The sequence below is a fragment of the Ceratotherium simum genome, chromosome 1 (genome assembly GCF_057802395.1).
Source record: "Ceratotherium simum simum isolate JZ-2026a chromosome 1, ASM5780239v1, whole genome shotgun sequence".
Lineage (NCBI taxonomy): Eukaryota > Metazoa > Chordata > Mammalia > Perissodactyla > Rhinocerotidae > Ceratotherium > Ceratotherium simum.
In genome coordinates, this window is record NC_141900.1 from 86,337,866 (window position 1) to 86,357,690 (window position 19,825).

At 38.2% G+C, this 19,825-nt stretch overlaps 2 protein-coding genes across 4 annotated transcripts in view; one reads left to right on the forward strand and one right to left on the reverse strand.

Moving 5' to 3' along the window:
- The window catches only part of TMEM209 (transmembrane protein 209), a 33,827-nt gene extending 24,534 nt beyond the window's left edge, over nt 1–9,293 (reverse strand). The window contains exons 1-6 of one of the 3 annotated variants that reach the window (XM_004418685.3): nt 9,204–9,293; nt 7,865–8,001; nt 7,675–7,733; nt 6,625–6,756; nt 5,619–5,860; nt 1,944–2,145 (exon numbers count right to left, since the gene is read on the reverse strand). In XM_004418685.3, the coding sequence (XP_004418742.1) occupies nt 1,944–2,145; nt 5,619–5,860; nt 6,625–6,756; nt 7,675–7,733; nt 7,865–8,001; nt 9,204–9,206 (775 nt within the window). In that variant the 5' untranslated portion in view covers nt 9,207–9,293. Of the gene's footprint in view, nt 1–1,943; nt 2,146–5,618; nt 5,861–6,624; nt 6,757–7,674; nt 7,734–7,864; nt 8,002–8,106; nt 8,313–9,203 lie in introns of those variants that run through there. The other 2 variants (XM_087430680.1, XM_087430685.1) reach the window with 2 other exon arrangements.
- Nucleotides 9,294–11,433: 2,140 nt separating this feature from the next.
- Nucleotides 11,434–17,861, forward strand: SSMEM1 (serine rich single-pass membrane protein 1). Its single transcript, XM_004418684.3, has 3 exons — nt 11,434–11,616; nt 15,624–15,678; nt 17,285–17,861. The coding sequence occupies exons 1-3, from the start codon at nt 11,434–11,436 to the stop codon at nt 17,779–17,781; spliced, it is 735 nt and encodes a 244-aa protein (XP_004418741.1). The 3' UTR covers nt 17,782–17,861.
- The last annotated feature ends 1,964 nt before the right edge of the window (nt 17,862–19,825 follow it).

The window sequence follows — 19,825 nt, forward strand, 5'->3', positions numbered from 1 at the left end:
CTCTTAAAAAGACATTAAAACTAGTAAGTCAAAATTTGATAAGGAATAGGATATTTATACAATCACAAAGTAGCTTCCCATAAAATACTTATTAATAATTTACAAATTAATTTGTTCAAAATAGTTAATTACCTAAAACCCATGGGCACAGAAGGGTTAAAAGTACAGGGACGGACATGGACATACCAGGCAAATACTAACCAAAATGAAATTAGTATAGCTGTCTTAATGTCAGACAAAACAGACTCCAAGGCAAAAAGCCTAAGAGATAAAGACAAAAGGAATAACTGACCAGAATGATAGTAACAATTCTGAATTTACATAATCTCATATACACTGAGCAAATTTGATAGAACTATGAGGAGACATTTAATGAGAGATAATCAGTGGGAGCTTTTAACATACTTTCTTAGTAACTAATAGATCAAGCAGATAAAAATTAATAAGATAAAGAATTTAAGAACACTATCAAGAAGCCTGACTCAGCAAACAAATATGAAGCTCAATACTTAGAGACTGTACACTCTTTTCAACAAACCAAGAACCATTTATAAAATGTGATCACGGGGCCAGCCTGGTGGTGCAGTGGTTAAGTGCATGCGCTCTGCTGCAGTGGCCTGGGGTTCGGATCCCAGGCGCGCACCGACGCACCGCTTGTCGAGCCATACTGTGGCAGCGTCCCATATAAAATGGAGAAAGATGGGCACAGATGTTAGCCCAGGGCCAGTCTTCCTCAGCAAAAAGAGGAGGATTGGCAACAGATCGTTAGCTCAGGGCTAATCTTCCTCACACACACACAAAAAAGTGATCACACAGCAGGCCTAAATCCTAGTCTCAAGAAACATCAAAAAGTTAATAAGGTACAGATCAGAATCTCTAGCCACGGTGTAATTAACTTAAAAAAAAAAAAGATAACCAAGCTTTTCATTTCACAGGTTTGAAAATTAAAAGCAACACCAATCGCCAACCACCAATAATACTTCCAAACAATAATAACCATACTTCTAAATAACTCCTATAGGTCAAGGAAGAAATAAAAATGGAAGTCAGAAAAATATCTGGATATGACAACAATATGTAGAGGGTATACAGGCTGTTCTTTGTATTCTACCCCATAATTTTTGGTATACTTGAAATATTTCAAAATTTAAAAGGAAGAAAAAGCATGTATCAACAAATAACAAGATAACATTGATTTGTTTCTTTGACATTTGTAGCACTTTCAGGCAAAATTAAATTAAAAATCAACGGAGAGACTTCAGGTGACACGAAGAGCCATGGTCCAATAACTGGTTTCCTCATTGTGGCCATGTTTTAGCACCTAATGTGCTTTCTGTGAGAGTTCCTCAGGGGGAAAAATCATTACTCGGCTCAATAACCTAATTCGGTTTCAAATAATCGACTTTGTAATAATCAAATCCACCCCAAACAGATTAAGAATTGCTAACATTGTTTCCCAAAGTAAACTAAAGAAAGTTCAAAATGTCCTGAAAAACAGCAGCACTTCTAGAGTAAACCCATGCTCTCTCCCTCATCCTTCCCCGCCACCTCAACCTTCCCAAGGACCCCCTGGAAGGAGACAACTATCACTTCAATAAGCTTTGCTACACACTACTTTAAAAACATTTGACAGCCTCAATTTTTAAATAGAAATTATAAATTACATTCTACGAAAAAGCTTTCAATCTTGATGGAGATGAAAAATTCAAGATTTCTCAGTTAGTTCAGCTATATTTTACTTCTTAAATTTGGTGAGCTTAATTCTAACTGCATAAAATCTAAAAACAGAACGCATTTCTCTCCTAAGCTACACAAGTTATATCAGTAAAGGAGACAAACAGTTATGTACGGGTATCAAAGTAACGAAAATAATGGGTTAAGGATAATGTAAAGTGACACCAAAAATACGTACATTAGATCTAAATAAAACAAAATATAGCTACCCAGCTTAACTCTATGCTGTTTCTCTTCTTCACTTCTAAGGAAAGTATCCAAAGTTCGTAGGTCTGTCATGTAGTCTTCTTTGTCGGTAGGGGAGTTATAGACTGTGGGTGAAGAACGGTAGCGAGATCTCAATCCACTGCTCTCCACTGGTCCAACAGTGGTAGGGTACGGAGGAGAAGGGGAGGGACTGTAGCTTGCCAACTATACAAAAAAAAGAACTTTATTTTATTTTTCTTTAATTGAAATTTATTTTTGTTTTGGTTTTTGACTTTCAAAACGGAACACACCAATTAGAATGGCCAAAATCCAGAACACTGACAGCACCAAATGCTGGGAGGATGTGGAGCAACAGGAACTCTCATTCATTGCAGGTGGAATGCAAAATGGTACAGCCACTTTGGAAGACAGTTTGGCGATTTCTTACAAAACTAAACATACTCTTACCAGATGATCTAGCAATGGTGCTCCTTGGGCTGTATGATATTTCACTATACAAATACACCATAATTTATTTTTACATTCTCTTATTCTAGACATTTGGATTATCTGTAAACAATGTTATGATTTACATCTTTGTACATAAATCTTGGTTAATTTGTGATGATTTCCTTTAGGAGATTCCTAGAACTAAAATGATTTGATCAAAGCATATGAGCATTTTTAATACATATTCCCATTCTTCTTTTTTTTTTTTGTGAGGAAGATCAGCCCCGAGCTAACATCCATGCTAATCCTCCTCTTTTTGCTGAGGAAGACCGGCTCTGAGCTAACATCTATTGCCAATCCTCCTCCTTTTCATCCCCACAAAGCCCCAGTAGATAGCTGTATGTCATAGTTGCACGTCCTTCTAGTTGCTGTATGTGGGACGCGGCCTCAGCATGGCCGGAGAAGCGGTGCGTCGGTGAGGCCCGGGATCCAAACCTGGGCGGCCAGTAGCGGAGCACGCGCACTTAATCGCTAAGCCACGGGGCCAACCCTCCCATTCTATTAAATGAAAATATTGTACTAAGCTATACTCTTATCTGAAGAGAATAGATAGGAGTACCCATTTTGGTTTATGTCCATCAGCATTACTATTTTAAAATAGGTTCATTTGATATACAAGATTTTTTTTTAATGTAGTACATTTAACTTGTATTTCCTTATACTTACGAAGTTAAACACTTTAAAAATACAATTCCTGGTCACCAGTATTACCTATTTTATTAACTGTTTTTTTTTTTTTTTTTTTTTTTGAAGATTTTATTTATTTATTTTTCCCCCAAAGCCCCAGTACATAGTTGTCTGTCATAGCTGCACATCCTTCTAGTTGCTGTATGTGGGACGCGGCCTCAGCATGGCTGGAGGAGCGGTGCCTCGGTGCGCACCCAGGATCCGAACCCGGGCCGCCGGCAGCGGAGAGCACGCACTTAACCGCTAAGCCACGGGGCCGGCCCTATTTTATTAACTGTTTACTCCAGCACATTGACAATTTTTTTCTACTGGAGTTTCATGATCAATTTATATTAGTTTGTAATAAATTAAAGATTAAAAAATCTTATAATTATTTAATGCTGTTTGAAAATAAAAACGTTAATCCTCTTTCACATTGATTTCCCTTTTACTTCAATTAACATATTAAATCCTTATATATACTATGACTATATTTGAGCTACTGTTTATTAATTGGTTTATTCTTGCCCAAGGGGTGTAATATTTAACACTTAATATACATTATCTTATTTCATCCTCTCAATAATAGGTAAATATTACTACTATGCTAATTTAGGTTTGAGAGGCTAAGTAACTCGCTCAAGATCATACCAAGATTTCACTTGGTTTTTAACTCTAGAGTTTTTAACTCTAGAGTTTAAGCTTTTAACGTGTTTTATCAGATCAGAATTAGCTGTTCATACACTAGCAAAATGTTGATAACTGCTGAAGATGTCACAGGAGTTCACTGTACTAGTCCCTTCATTTTTGTGTATGTTTGAAAATTTCCATAATCAAAAGTTTATAAAGTAACTGTTTTTTGAAAATTTAAAAGAACTCAATGGTAAAACTTTAGGGCCCTAATATATTCTGCACGTGTATTTGATTAATAGTTTTTAAATTTTCTTCCTTGATTTATTTAGGTTTTCTACTTCTTAGTCAATTTTGGCTTTCTTTTCCCAGAAAAATAATTATTCATTTCATTAACTTTTCCAAGGTATTAGTTTAGTTCAGCAAACACTTATATAGCATCTATATTCCATACACTGTGCTAAGCAAACAAAGATGAATAAAAACATATAATCTTGTGTTCAAGGAGGTCATAATCTAGTAGAAAAAAGATAATTAAACAATGTTATAAACTTGATGCACAGAGTTATTTAGTGCAGATTAATAAATAGTTTTTGCGAAACGAAAATAACTTAAATGTTCAAGAGTAAACTACGGTATATCTACTTGACAAGTACTCAGTAGCCATTAAACAGAAATTATGTTTGGGTGGTAGGACTATGAATGATTTTTCTTCTACTTCTCTAACTTTCTATAATAATCATAACACAGTACTTTTCTCATGAAAACTGAAACTATTTTAAAAAGTCATATTTACCTATAGGTTATGAATTATCACCATATACACATTTCCTCTTAATATTTAACTTATACAAAATTTTCCAAATTCTATCTCTTGCCAAAATTATTATTGGGTAACCAGTAGTATGGAATTTCATTACAAAGAAATATTATGTAAAAGAGTAAGGGCAGACAGTGTGTTAATTTCATTTCCAGACATTCCTCATTAACTAGTAGCTACAGAGATGTTAGTCTAACTATTGAGAGCATCTGAAAATGTGACCACCCCCTTTTAATGCCCTTCTAGAGTCTTATGCTTCAGGCAGGAGTCACAATTTCAAATGTGTCAATTTTGCTTAATAATTTTAATTCTATTTATTTTTTCCCCCAAAGCCCCAGTAGATAGCTGTATGTCATAGCTGCACATCCTTCTAGTTGCTGTATGTGGGACGCGGCCTCAGCATGGTGGGAGAAGCGGTGCGTCGGTGCGCGCCCGGGATCCGAACCCGGGCCGCCAGCAGCGGAGCTCACGCACCTAACCGCTAAGCCACGGGGCCGGCCCTCAATTTTGCTTCTATCAAGCCTAAAAAGTAGCACAAAAGCCCCCTTCACTGTGGGAGTTGGAATGAAGGTTTCTCATCATCCCATGGAGAGTGTCCATACTCAGGAGTCAAACTACATGACAATCCCAGTTTTTAGCGTAAAAGATACTCCAACATGATGAAAATTCTATAAGGATATACAAAAGTTTCACATAAAGAAGGAAAAAAAGAGGGAAAACACGAGTAAAGGAAACTAAAGTAAAAAATTATTATAGTAAAAAATTATTATAGTCTCAACTTGTTTTAAAGACCCTGCAGAAAGATCCTAGATGGTGAACCTCAGTTCATTATCTGTGCAAAAGCTCAATTTTTTTCTCTCATTTTAAGATGTGGTATAAAGAACTTCCAACTGGATGTCAGGAAATCTGGGTTCTATTCTTGGCTCTTAAATGGGTGATCTGGCCAAATCAATTACCCACTGTTCCTCGGTTTCCTCATTGATAAAATGAGGAGTTTTAACTCACTATATGCTTTTCAAGGTACCTCCCAATTCTAAAATAAAGTGAGTGACCAACAGAAAAGAGTCCTTACCTTATTGTAACCACTGATGGGAGAGTAGGTCACTCCAGGACTGTAAGAACCACTGCTACCTGAGGACAGACCTTGTAGCTGAGGGCTGTACCCAGTTATACAACTGGTGGTGAACTTGGGGCTGGTACTGGGTGAACGAGACGGGCTATAACTCAACACACTCTGACCTTGAATTGAAGGAGAAGGTGGAGAGGGAGGGATTTGGGTTGCTGCCAGATCATGTGGAGGAGTAGTCTGTACAACTAGAAGGAATAAATAAATAAATAGTCAGTAAATAAATAATATATATGTGTATGTATAAATAAAGTTTCTATGAACACAGATTTAATGAACTGAATCGTTTTCCTCAAGAAAAGGAGAGGTAATAAAGTGACTTCGTTGTTAAATTACCAAAGGACACAAATTAGTTGCTTACTATTTCCAGAGTTCAAAATAAGAAATGAGCTTCAATACAGCAAGAGTTAATCTTTTAACTTTAATTGTAATTAAACCATGGAACAAACTTTCATGAAGCTGTTGAATAGTTAGTTCCATTCAATTTACACAAATAGGAATGATAATCATTTGTCTTCAGGCAATTTACTGTAGACTTGTTGAATATAGTTGAACTAGATGACCTTAGAGGGGCCGGCCCAGTGATACAGTGGTTAAGTTCTCGAGCTCTGCTTTGGTGGCCCGGAGTTTGCCAGTTCAGATCCTGGGCGTGTACCTATGCACCGCTCCTCAAGCCATGATGAGGTGTCGTCCCACACAGAGCAACTAGAAGGACGTACAACTATGACATACAACTATCTACTGGGGTTTTGGTGGAAAAAAAGGAAAAACAAAAACAAAGGAGGAAGATTAGCAATAGATGTTAGCTCAAGGCCAATCTTCCTTAAAAAAAAAAAAAAATTAGATGGCCTTAGAAGTCCCTTCCAGCTGAGTCTATGAAAAGGGAAAATTAAATCGAGAAAGATTTATTGCCAACCTTTCGACCACCTTTGCAAAGATATAAAACACTTACCAGCTGTTTTCAACCCTAAAAGTGTTTGCTGTCCAGGGCTAACAACCAGACTTGTTGGTGCCACAGTATATTTGAAGTATCTCCAAAAATCAACTAAGGCATTTAGGCTGAAGAGAGACGCAAGGGCAAGCTCTGGAAGAGAACAATTGTTTTTTTTAAAGGGGTGTGGAACATTTAAAGAGATGAAACAAAACTCTTCATATGTTAGCAAATTAACAACAACAACGAAACTGAAAATTAGCTTCTTATTCCTCCTAACAGTTACCACTTAATGAACGTCTATCATGCGTAGGGCATCTAACAGTGAGTTTCAAAATATCATCACTGATCCTTACAACCTTGTACAACAAACATTTTCACCTTCATTTTAAAGATCAATCAACAGCTGGAGAGAAGTCCATTGAGTTCTGCAAGAGCACACGGCCAGGTATTGAAGCTGTGATTCTGACTTACGTATGCAGCTTCCAAACCTCTTGTTCTTCCACTGCCATACCACCTCCCTGTCACAGCCTTTGGATGAATGTGTATAGACTATGGAACTTACTTTAATGGCCATAAGGACTCTTTATACCCAAGGACTACTGAAGAGCAGACAGAAGCAGAGAACAGGAAGGAACGAGGAAACTGAGAAAAGCATCAATGGAGTAGAAATCTGGTTGGTCTTCAAAGGTGAAAAGGTAGAAAAGTAGGAAAGGCATTTCAGGGAGAGTAACAAATATAAATCTCACCACCTCCAAACTTTATTTTTCTTCACAGCACTCATAATTACCTAGAATTATACTGTTTATTAATTTGATTGTCTCCTCTACTAAAATGTTTCTTCCATGAGGGCAGGGACCTCGTTCCCTTCCTGCTGCATTCCCAGTTTTCGGAACATAGTAGGCATTCAAATATTTGTTGACTGAAGGAATGAATACTAAGTTGAATTTCGGAACATAGTAGGCATTCAAATATTTATTGACTGAAGGAATGAATACTAAGTTGAATTAAACATGAATGCAGTTTTTCATTGGTAGTAAATCTAAATCACCGTGAAAATTAATTACTTACCAATATACCAGAGAGGCCAGTATGTCACATTATAATATGAACTAATCAATTTTCCAGTCCTAAAAAAGTTAGAAAAGCTTTTCAATATCTTAAAAAAACAACACCAAAAATCAAAACAAACACACACAAACCTGTAGAACCGACCATTAGCCTCTTAAAGTTTTACTTTTTTTTTGGCTAATTAACTTACATTTCAGTATATATCATTCCAGCCATAGATACATTTAGGAGTCCCCAGGCTAAAACCACTTTCCTAGCTTCTGCTTCTTTTCTCATCTTGATGGTTCTGTCAATAAGGGAAGCACTAGGGTTTGGGTCCCCTTGCATCTATTCAAAAAACAAAAAGCACAAGAATTAATCAAAAGAAACTACTTCTCCATTTAAGAAATCAAATTGGTGTCCTTTATAATGGTAACTAACAACTGCACACACTTTTCCTCATCTTTAAAATGTCTTTCCAGGGCTGGCTCCGTGGCTCGGCGGTTAAGTGCGCGCGCTCTGATGCTGGCGGCCCGGGTTCGGATCTCAGGCACGCCCCAAGGCACCACTTCTCCGTCCAACCAGAGGCCAAGTCCCACGTACAGCAACTAGCAGGATGTGAACCTATGACATACAACTATCTACTGGGGCTTTGGGGGGAAAAAAATGAATAAATAAAATCTAAAAAAAAAAAATAAAATGTCTTTCCAAAATTTTTACATTTCAATAGTAGCACATGAAAAGGGAAGCTTAAATTATCACTTCATTGGCACCATACTGTAATCAACAGAGAACTAGCAGCTGCTCACTTCAGAGAACAATTTAATACTTCCAATAAGTAAAAATGTCTTATTTTGTAATGTAAGGGTGGGTGATTATGTCTGCTATTGCTCTGCATTGTTTTTGGAATATGTCACAAGGACTAGCCCAAAGGGTAATTTAACAAACTCAAAATACCAGGTTTGGGGAGAAAATATTCCATATAAGTTAAAAGCCATTAAAGACTCCTCCAACATCCTCATGCAGAAGCCATTAACTGCCTGCGATCTTAAACAACTCTGCACTCTGCGCTCAGCTCGCTCACCAGAAATCTCTGTTTTGTGTTGCTGAGAAAGTTTAAGGATTTAAATTTTAGAAGGGCGAGTACTCATGATGTAAAGGGTATGAGAGCGAGTGGGAACAATGTGCATTTAGTTTTGGTCCACTCCTGGATTTATATTTCCTTTGTTTTGCTAAGCCTCAGCTCTTGCAGACACGTGTAAGACCTGTTCCAGCCACAGGGAGTTGTATCCCATGGAGAACAGAGCACTACTCTTCCCGCCACCCAGCCCCCGAGTCAAAACTCCCCTGTCCGGAGAGCTTCCCTCCCTGGCTCTCCTAGCTCAAACTTTAGCAACCCCTATTGCTTCTTTCCTCCCTCACTACGCGTACTGGGACTCGTGACCACATCCCCCTTGGGCTGAAACCTCCGCAGATCCGCAAGCGCGGAACTCCCACGGCTCGCGTGGACTCCGCGTCCAGGAAGCACAAAAACGACCCCGAAAACGCACCATGTTCTTCGGCCGGAAGCCGCAGCCTCGCGCCACTCTTTACTGCACATGCGCAAAGCCAAGCGCTAAAGCGAAGGCAACCGGCTCGCGGGTCTACAGTTACCGGAAGAACAGGACTGTCTCTTCTCGCGAGAAATTTGGGGGCTGGGGGCAGGGTGGACGGAGTCTAGGAACGTTACCAAGGAAACGGTTGGCGGATTTGTGGCTCCCACTCAGCTGCGTGGAGAAAGCTGTGCAGCAAAAATTCAGACCAGGTTCTGAACCTGCAGTAAAAAGTAATAACTATAACAAGCCGACTTTCTATATGTTAATATAATTTTAGCTTTCCTAGGGCATTTATGGACTCATATTTTTAAGCAGATTTTATTAAGCAGGGCGGCTAATAGTAGGATACAGAGTACGTGGCCGTGTGTCCAGATACTCTCAGCAATGACAAAGCATTTCTCGCATCTCTGTGGTAAACAAGAGAGAAACAAAAAAACAGATGTCCTGACCCGATGTAAATTCTTAAATATCTTGGTAATAAGGGTGCAGCAGTAACAAGAAAAACCAAAATGTGTTTCGTTGTCGAAGTTGCTAGTGGTTTTGAGGTTAAAAAAAAATTTTTTTTTTACTTTTCCTGCATATGCTTTGGAAGAACTAATCCTCAGGAAAAGGTACATCAGGGAGTTGAGTTTGGTTTTATTTAACAAATAAAAACGCCTACAGTGTGCCACTGAGCCACACGCGGGGATGTGAAAGTAGAGCTCCCTGGTTATTGTCTGGGGGAGCTCAGCTCGAGGGTGGCCGGCAGGTGCGCTAGGGGAGGCAGGTGGGGCGCCGTGAGCCCCGAGGAGGCGCGACACACCCAGCCTAGGCTCCCCTCGAACTTCTGGGGGAGGCGACGAGGGTCTAAGGCAGAGGGCCAAGGGCCAGGAGGCGTAGGGCCTGCGGACTTGCCCTTGGGGATGTGGACAAGTGTGCCCCTAATAAAAACATCTGCCATGTCACAATAAGCTAGTGGGTTGTTACATCATGTCTGTCCCAATGGCCTAAAATTTCCCTAAAATGGGCCTACGGTCAAATAGAAGAAAGTGAAGTTTGCTTGTGGTGTTGCATGATAATGAAAATCTGCAGGTATGCTATGCTCTTAAAGATCTAACAGATTTTTTTAAAGTGGGATTTTGTAATTTTTAAATTGCCTTGGCAGCAATGGTGTTTTGCATTTAGAGATAAACTAATTTGAAAATTGTTCCAAGTGAAAGGGTTCAATGTTCAGTCAAAATTAGAATACCAGGTTCCTCTCCACCCGGTATCTGACTCTTTCCTGGGAAGATATTGTATACATCTGATTAATTCACAACAGACACGTCTATATTTTCTCTTCTAATGTAATCTGTAAATTACTGTGCATTTATTAGAGGCTTAAAAAGGAACACTACTACTACCCAAATTAGAGATATCGTTGGCATTATGTATTAGTTTGCTAGGGTTGCCTTAACAAAATACCACAGACAGGGTGGCTTAAACAACAGAGATTAATTTTTAAACAGTTTTGGAGGTTGCAAGTCTTAAGATCAAGGTGCCAGCAAGATTGGCTTCTTCTGAGGCTCGTCTCCTTTGACATGCAGGTGGCTGCCTTCTCCATGTGTACTCACTTGGCCTTTTTTTTTCTGTGCTCACACACCCCTGATGTCTCTTCCTCTTCTTGTAAGGACACCAGTCATATTGGATTAGGGCTCCATTCTATGACCTCATTTAACCTTAATTACCTCTTTAAAGGCCCTATCTGCGGTTATTGTCAAATTGGGGGTTAGGGCTTCAACATATGAATTATGGGGAACATAATTCAGTCTGTAACACATTAGAACTGTGTATGTTAATTTACAACGATATGATACATGTAAAAGAGACTGAAAAAAGATGAATAGATACCGCAGGGACTTAGATTTTAAAGACATTAAAATATTGTATTTAAAGAAAATACAGTGTCTCAAGTTTCATGAAAAAAAGATAAGGCAGAATGCACCATATTAAGGTACGGAGGAAATACTATAAACTTTCATAGAAGTAAGTTAAATAAATCTTCCAAAAACTTAGAAATCCAAGAAGACTTCGTCAGTTCCTGTCACAGTTGCTAAAGTATATGTCATAATAGGTTGCCAAGGAAGTTGTCATACACACAAAGAGAGTACTTCCCAGTCACCTTCATCACTTTGAGTATGTTTTATTTTCGAAGCAAGAAGTCATCATGGGAGACCTTTTTTCCCTATTTTGGGAGGTGGATCCTCCCCCCATACCTTTAAGCTTTACCATTCCAAATCAAGATTATGAATGCCGGAAGGATGACTCTTGTGGGACAATAGGGAGCTTCCTACTTTGGTATTTTGTCATTATATTGGTCCTGATGTTCTTCTCTCGGGCTTCTGTCTGGGTAGGATATCCTTTTTCATTTTAAGTAATATATTTACTGTATACTAGGAGATTTTCCATAAAATAAGCTCACTTTACTTGGATGAAACTACTTTTTAAAAGTTTGTTTTCTAGTTTTAAAAATAATGCAGTCTCATTCTAGAGAATCCAAGAATATAGAAAAGGTTGAAGAAGAAAATTTAAACTACTGTAATCCTATTTCCTAGAGATAACCACTGTTAACATTTTGGAATATGTTCTTCTAGTTTTTTTCTTTCTCTCTCTCCATCTCTCCATCTCTTTGATCTTACATGGTTGGCGTTATATTGTATATATTTTCACATTCTGCTTTTTTTAAACTTAATATTATATTGTAACACTTCCTCAAATTGTATTCACATAGCAACACTCTTAATGACTGTATAATTTTGTCTTGTGGTTGCACCATAGTAAATCTGCAATTTTGAGACATTTAGGTTGGTTGCAGTTTGTCCATATGCTATGTAATGCTGGAATATACTTCCCTACTGGTTAATGACCTCCAAATTCCTTTTGTAGCCACGTAATTCTAATTAAAGATACAGAAGTTGTCGTATTTATAGGATACATGTTGTAGGATTTGGGGGTTTTTAGAATGAAGCAGTACACTCTCCGCATAGAATAAGAGGCAGAGCTAAACAGAACTGAAGTCATCACTCCAGACCACCTACCAGCAGAAGAAAATGCCATCCTCTTAGGAATGGGATAGCCCACTTTATCAGGTCTGTGATGCTCCAACATATTATGAGTAACTGAGAGCTTATAAATCGCTGACATGGAATCCTTCCTGGCCATTAACACCAGCCTGCTGATTAATCAAACCACCTGCTGATTAAATCAAATCATTTAGCATTACAGCCAGAGTGCTGGGCTGGCCATGGTCAGCTAGACTGTGTGCTATATCAGCTCTAGATGGAGAGGAGGAGGTGTCTTATGTCTATGCCAGCTGGATTCCATTATAATAATCAAAGACTCTTCCCCTCACCACCTCCTCCCCCTAAGAAGTTTCATCTCAAGTCTAAATGCTTCTTAAGGTAGATACTTTGCCAAAAGGAGATTTAGAATAGTGATAGGTTATACATGTCTTAGACTCCCTAGCTAAGTATATTGAATTTGTCTGGCCTGGCAAGAAAAGCTACTTTAGAAAATTAACAAAAAATTGAAATTGATTCCTGGCAATTTCATCATGAAGACCTCTGAAGAGGTCTAAGCTATTCCTTTGCTGCCTTGCTTGCATCAGCTCTTTGGAGTCACAGAACCCTGAGCTTTAAGGACCTCAAGAGAGCATATGGTCCAGCCTCCTATTTGTAGGCAAGTAAGATATCAGTATCTCTCCTTTTGTTTTATTGATAAGGCCCAAAGAAATTAAATGACTTGTCCAATGTCATTCAAGTGGTTAGTGACAAAGGGGGGGAGTAGACCCAGGTTTCCTGCAATATCATTTGTTTGCTTCAAAGCACAGTTGAAATGTCGAATTAAATCTATTCCGTGCTGATTAAAACCTAAATTACCTTAGAGGTTTCGTCTTTCACTTTGTACCCTTATAGCAGCTACAATCAGTTGAACTGCTTCTTCTGAAGGGTCACAGAATTGAAATCTGAGAACCATATGAGAGCTAGTCAAGGAGGATGGAAGTTTTCCTTCACTTTGAACTTCATTTTCTCTGCTAAACTATGAGCCTTTATTTACAAACTTTGAAGTAATGGTAAAAGCCTGATGGAAATGTGGTGGTAATTATCCTCAAACATGAAACACATTGATTTCCTCTGGATTTGCCACTCTTTAAGATGCATTTGCCCTTTTGCTTTCAGAAACTATATATACTATATTTAGTTTCTATGTTTGTTTAGTGTTTATTCAGATTGCTTGTGTTGGAATTTTTCCAAACAAAACCAGTCCAAGCACCGCATTTTGCATATGTGGAAACTGAACTTAGAGGTGTTAAGTGGCTTGATAAAATCACAGAGTTGGTTAGTGGCAGAAAGGCAGAGCCATAGCCCAGATCTCTCCACGTTTTAGGCAGGCACTGCTGCTGTTTTCACTCACTGAGTCACACACAAAGACAGTTAATAAGATGCTTTTGGTAACCACAGTTCATATGATTCCACTTAGCTTGATGCAGAATCTTTCTTTTGACTTTATGATTATATTTTGATTTGACATCAAGTCAAATATGGAGGCTTTCTGTGAAAATGATATAAACCTAATAAGTGTTTTTAAACACTTCCCCTCCTCCATTACAAAAGTACCCATTATAGAAAATGTGGAAATTATAGGAAAGTAGAAAAAAATAAATAAAAACCACTCCAGATTACATAGAAATAACCAACTACAATTAACTTTTAGGTTTATAAACTTCTAATCTTTTAATAATCATCTCTATACGTATTAAATTTAAAATAAGGCCCCCCCATTTTTTTGAAAAAAGAGGTATCTTAAAAGAGGATTCTACTCTTAAAGTTTTCAGAGAATGGTTGCAGTTACCCAAAAAGCAAAGAGGTACCTTGTTAAAGAAACTTTCCTACCATTGTAGAGATCAGATATTAAAAAAGAAATGGGCCAAGGATCTTAGATTGAAGTTATGAATACCCAAGTATGGCAGTTTTCAACCCAAAGTAAGTTTGACTTTCTACATAAATTCATTTTTTCCCCCTAATTGTAGAGAATTTGAAAAATCAGAAGGACAAAAAAAATCAGTTTCACTACTCAAAGGCGACAATTGCCAACACTTGCGTACATCTCTTACAGTCTTTTTTATTTTCATATTTTTAGGTAGCTTGTGATCCTACTGCATATACAAATTTGCATCATGATTTTTAACTTAATATTATAACATTTATTTCCTCATATTATGACATACTTTTATTATAATAATTTTTACAACTAAATATTATATGATTGTATGATTGTACCATAATTTATTTAACCATTACCTACTTTTGATTTTTGTATTTTATATTATCCTAATTACACTGTGATGAGTATTTCTATACACGAAGCTTTCTCTCTTTTGGGGGTTATTTCCTGGTGATAGTTTCCCAGAAGAATTATTATGTGTCAAAAGTGTTGTATTTCAAAAATTTTTGATACATTCTGAAAGAGTTGCTTTATATTTGTATCTTTTGGCAACACCCTTGTCAGCATCAAAAAGTGGGACACTGATCTGAAAAGTGGGACAAATATATTTATGGAATATTGGGGCAGAATATTTGAAATTAGAACTATTCAAAGAAATCCATTTATTCTGGTTGCCATATTCATAGATAATATATCTTGGTTGCATTTTGGAGGAAAGTTTCTGAAGGATTTAGGAGATATTAAGTCTATGAATTCAGGTAAAGATCTTAAAGAATTATCAATAATGTGACCTGATAAAATGTCTTGTAAAAAGTAAAAGTAATCCTAGTACTATCAAATCTGTTATTAAATGATATTTAAATTTTTTTTTAGTTTTTATTTATTTATTTTTTTTTTTCCCCAAAGCCCCAGTAGATAGTTGTATGTTATAGCTGCACATCCTTCTAGTTGCTGTATGTGGGACGCGCCTCAGCATGGCCGGAGAAGCGGTGCGTGGATGTGCGCCAGGGATCTGAACCCGGGGCGCCAGCAGTGGAGCGTGCGCACTTAACTGCTAAGCCACGGGGCCGGCCCTTAAATGATGTTTAAATTATTATCACTCTATATTGTTAAGTGAGTACAGGAAAACTTTATAACCTATAGCTCCTTATCAGTATTATTTTCTCTCAAGTCTTTGTTCCATTCTGCTTAGTTTAAAACATTTTGGTATATTCTGCTATCAAAGCCTGGTTTTCCTGATACGCAGCAGCAGTAGGATCACCATAATAGGAACTCAGTAAGTATTTATTGAACTGCATTGAATGTTTAAAATTAGACATTGTCAAAGGGCCTAGGGCAATAGTGTTTCTTAACAAGTAAATATGAGTGAAAAACAACCGAGTTCATTATTACTAATCTATATTTCTGAAACAGATGTCTGAGAAGAAAAAGGATGAAGATAGTGGGACAAGCACTTCAATAAGTAAAGGTGAGGGCAAGTGCATTTTCGGTATTGGACTATGATGAGAAATATATACTGAGTGTGGAAAGCAAACTACAGAGGTGAACAGCCAAGAGTGTTATAGGGCTCCCCCAGCCTGTGGTGGCCCATTGGATGAGCTCCTTGCCTTAGTACAGGCGGACAGCTTAGCTGCTTTAGCAGAGCCACTAGAGGCCATAAATCACTGGTAGGTAAAGCTCAAGCTCTCTTCATTTTTCAGCATTCTCACTTCACACAGCTTGCCTTCACACATCTTTATTGTTGGTGTTACTACTAGGATTATAAGCTCTATAAGACATCTGTTTCAATGACCTACAAGCAGTGGTGTACTGGTAAATGTTTAACAACTGGCTCTCCAAAAATATGTGTGTATGTGTGTATACATGTTTTTAAAAAATTTTTACTGATATAAAGAATGTATATCACACAGTTTACAAATAATAAACTATATAATGCTCTTTATGGTAAATTCCATATAGACTGCTGATTCTCACAAAATACTTTCCTTGATTTTTGCCAGACCCTTGCATCCTTAGCCAACCTATAGCAGCAATTGATGAACAAGTAAGTGTAGGTCCAAAGTGAATACTGTTTTCCTTAAGTTAAGGATTAAGATGAAACAGGAAGATGTACGTTGGAACTTGACTTGGTTGTCAGTGTCATGGGTGACTTCTTTGCTGAACTGGATAATAGTTTTAGAACACTGTGGAAATATATTTCGTCATTTTTGGGTGCTATTCACAATGTAGTGGCTACAGGCATGGCACTTTTAAATGTAATCTGTGTTAGTAACATGTTCTCCATCACTTTCTTAAGCCTAGATAATCAGCAAAACCATAAACCAAGCCTTGATTTTTAGTGTTTGTTCATTTTTATGTCGTGAAAACTGATTTCAAGTGACCAACATGATGTCACTGAATATGGAGTTGAGAAGAGATGCACAATAGCACATCATTACATAGTATTTCTAATATCTAAATACAACAGACATAAATAGCTTTAAGAGCATACATAATAACAAATGTAAAATAATTAAGAAGTAATGGGTTTTGAGTGTTTATTTGTAATAAACTGATTTAATGGTATGTCTGTATAATTTAATTTTTACTAATGGCTGTGTTTAACAACAATTTTGCAAAATTCCTGAAAAGTTCAACAATCAGTTCTTGTGAGTTGGCTGGTATGAGCCAACTCCAGCACACCACTGTATAAAGAAGAGATCCTCTTTAGTTTCCTGCTACCCAAATCACATTCATATACACACTTGAACCTTTAAGACTTCAAGGCAAAGGAAAAAAGTGTTCTTCTCTGGAAAAGTTTAGAGACCTTTCCCTTGATCTTATATCAGAGGTCCACAGAACTTCAAAAGTAATATGTTAAGCATCTATTTGACCCTTTTGGCCTGTAGGAGATTTGGTATGGTACTGAAAAATGCAGTCAGCTGCCAAAACTTGCAAAATGAGTGGAGAAAAGTGGTGGCTTGGCAAATGGCAACTAAAAGTGAGCTGCACATGCCACAGGCTTCCTTAGGTATTACGAAGTTATGTTAACCAACAATGTGCCTAACTTGTTGATTTGTTTTGTTTGTTATTAGCAAGCAAAGATACTTCCTATAAGCGGCAAAGCAAAGATGGTACCTGGGACTCTTTACAAACGATGAAAAAACCAAAGCAGAGCCAATTTACCCCTGTAACTGAGTCAGAACTGGCTTTGGTCAACGCCTATCTTGAACAAAGACGAGCCAGGCTCCATTCTCAATTCAGCCAGATGAATCAGACCCAGCGTGACAGTGATACTACGGAGTCTGACAGTGAAGAATCTAACTCAGGAGCCTCCTCATGGAAGGAGAGTGAAAGTGAACACCATCCATCACCAACCAGTATTAAGAAGAGAAAAATAGCTCAGAGGCAAAAGAACGTGGGAAGTTACCAGATCAGGGAAAGGCCCTGCCTCCACTGCAAAGCCCTGAGAACCAATGAGTGGTTGACACGCCATTTCCTTCAAAACACCTCAGTAGCAACCCCAATGAAGGGAGATATTCAAGAGGAAAATTCTTCACCTGACATTAACACAAAATTCAGTAAATTTTGAATTTTATCAAGTCCTTACCTTACTTGAAGCCAAATGAAAGAAATGAATAAAGCACGAAAAATCGCCAGAGTTCTAGGTGAGGAGGCTTTTACAGTAAAGTCTCTACACTAACAACAAAAACATACTTGGAACCCAAGAGGTAAAATTTCAGATAATTCTTTGTCCCAAAACAGGCCAGTGAATTTGTTTATGGCACAATTGGAACATCAAAGATCTGCATCCACTATGATTTTTTATTCAAAAGAACACAAGACAGATATTTTATGTCTTGAGTGTATTTTGTTTATGTATGTAATACAAATAAGGAAGCTCTTTGAAAATATATTTATGTTCAGAAACCATTTAAATTCATTCATATGTTTTGATTATCTGACTGAATGAATTAGGCAAAGTTGGTTGGAATAGAATTGGCCCATATTCTCCAGGTCCATATTTTCAGGTGACTCTTACCTGAGCTGTGTTCCTGCACAGGTGTGAGGAAGAGAGGAAGAGGAGCTCAAGAGCCTGAAATAAGATCTGATTCCTCCAGTAGACCAAGGAGCTGAGGCAGCATGACCCAGAGGGGCAGCTGGGCCATGGGCTGTCCATGGTGATTGTCCAAAGGGCATGGCAAATGTTAAAGAAAAAATTATTCTGACTTATTAAAGTGGTAAAGAAGACTTTATTCAAGAGTCTTGTAATAGAGGTTAAATCTGTTGCAATAGGGAAGAGAAATAGAGCTCAACTTCAAATACGCAAGGACAAGCAGAGATTTATACCCAAGGAGCAGGCTGAGGGGGTCAGTGGATGGAAAATTACTAAGAGGAGACATCAAGGGTAGGAGGATTCCTGCTAAACTGACCTAACAGGATTCTTGCTAAAGGCAGACCAAAGATTTATACATCAAATGTGAAGGATGAGGAACTTGGTCAGATATCAAGGGTGATCAGACATCAAGGGTGGGGGACTCTCACTAAACCTATTTAGCAGGATTCTTGCTAAAACTGGACTGGGCAGGCCAAAGACAGGATGGGCACCAAAGTCGAGTTCTGGTCAAGAAAAGGGCTCAGAGGAGCCTGACTAAAGTTTGGTCAAAGAGAGAGTCTTTGTTGCAAGTTAGCCTCAATCCAGACATAGTTGGGGCTAGGTTTTCCAGTTAAGTGGGGACCCTAGTAGTGGGGAATTCAGGCAGGCCTAGGTGGATGGGTGGCCATTTTGGAGATCATTCTCCAGATAGATGGCAAAACTCCAGCTGGGATATAAAACAAAGCTCAGATCCCAGAGGAGAGGGCTGGCAAGGACGAGAAAAGTAGCAGGGACTCTGGTCACTGGGCTAGAGTTCAAAGAAGGGCTTAAATCTTGGAGAAGGACTTAGGTACTACACATAGTAAAGACTGCAGCCTAATACTAAGGACTGAACCTTCCAAGGGGGACTGGGAATGAGACCACAGAAATATGATTTTGGTCTCTGGAGTCACTCCTGATAACAGCAGTTTCTTTAAGTGATTGCAAAGAGTCCTGGGGGGCAATATGGGATCCCCTACTATTGCAAGTAGGCCACTAGAATCCAGGACTTGGGGTAACATTTCTGAACCTATTTGTGGAGACTGTCTTATTCAGATTGCTTCAGGATTAGAACAGGTCTGTTCCTCAGATTGGAACAGGTGAAAAACAGGACAACTTCAAGATTCAGCTTAAGCATCAACCTTTCCCATGAAGACTTCCCTTACTCCTTAACACCCTGTTTTACTTTGTTCCCTCAGGCAAACTCACTATGCCCTCCCTTATGCTCCAGTAACCTTGAAAAGTCCTGCATCCAGCACCCTTAACATTTTAGTGAATGTATTTGTTTGCAAGTCTCTCTGTTGCCTATATATATTTATCCACTCTTAAAGGTAGAGTCCATGATTTGTCATCTTTGTATCTCTATGACCCACCATAGCGCCAGACAACGTGATAGCTAAATAATGCAGTTGAATCAATATACAAAGGGATTCATGAATGCAAAAGGGAGGAGCTGGGGAAAGCAGAGGCAGAGAAAGCAGGGCAGGGGCCAATATCTAAA

Coding starts and splice junctions, on each gene's coding strand:
- SSMEM1 (XM_004418684.3), top strand. CDS start 11,434: ATGGGAGACCTTTTTTCCCTATTTTGGGAGGTGGATCCTCCCCCCATA. Junction 11,617..15,623: donor TCTCTCGGGCTTCTGTCTGG/GTAGGATATCCT, acceptor TTTCTGAAACAG/ATGTCTGAGAAGAAAAAGGA. Junction 15,679..17,284: donor AAGCACTTCAATAAGTAAAG/GTGAGGGCAAGT, acceptor GTTTGTTATTAG/CAAGCAAAGATACTTCCTAT.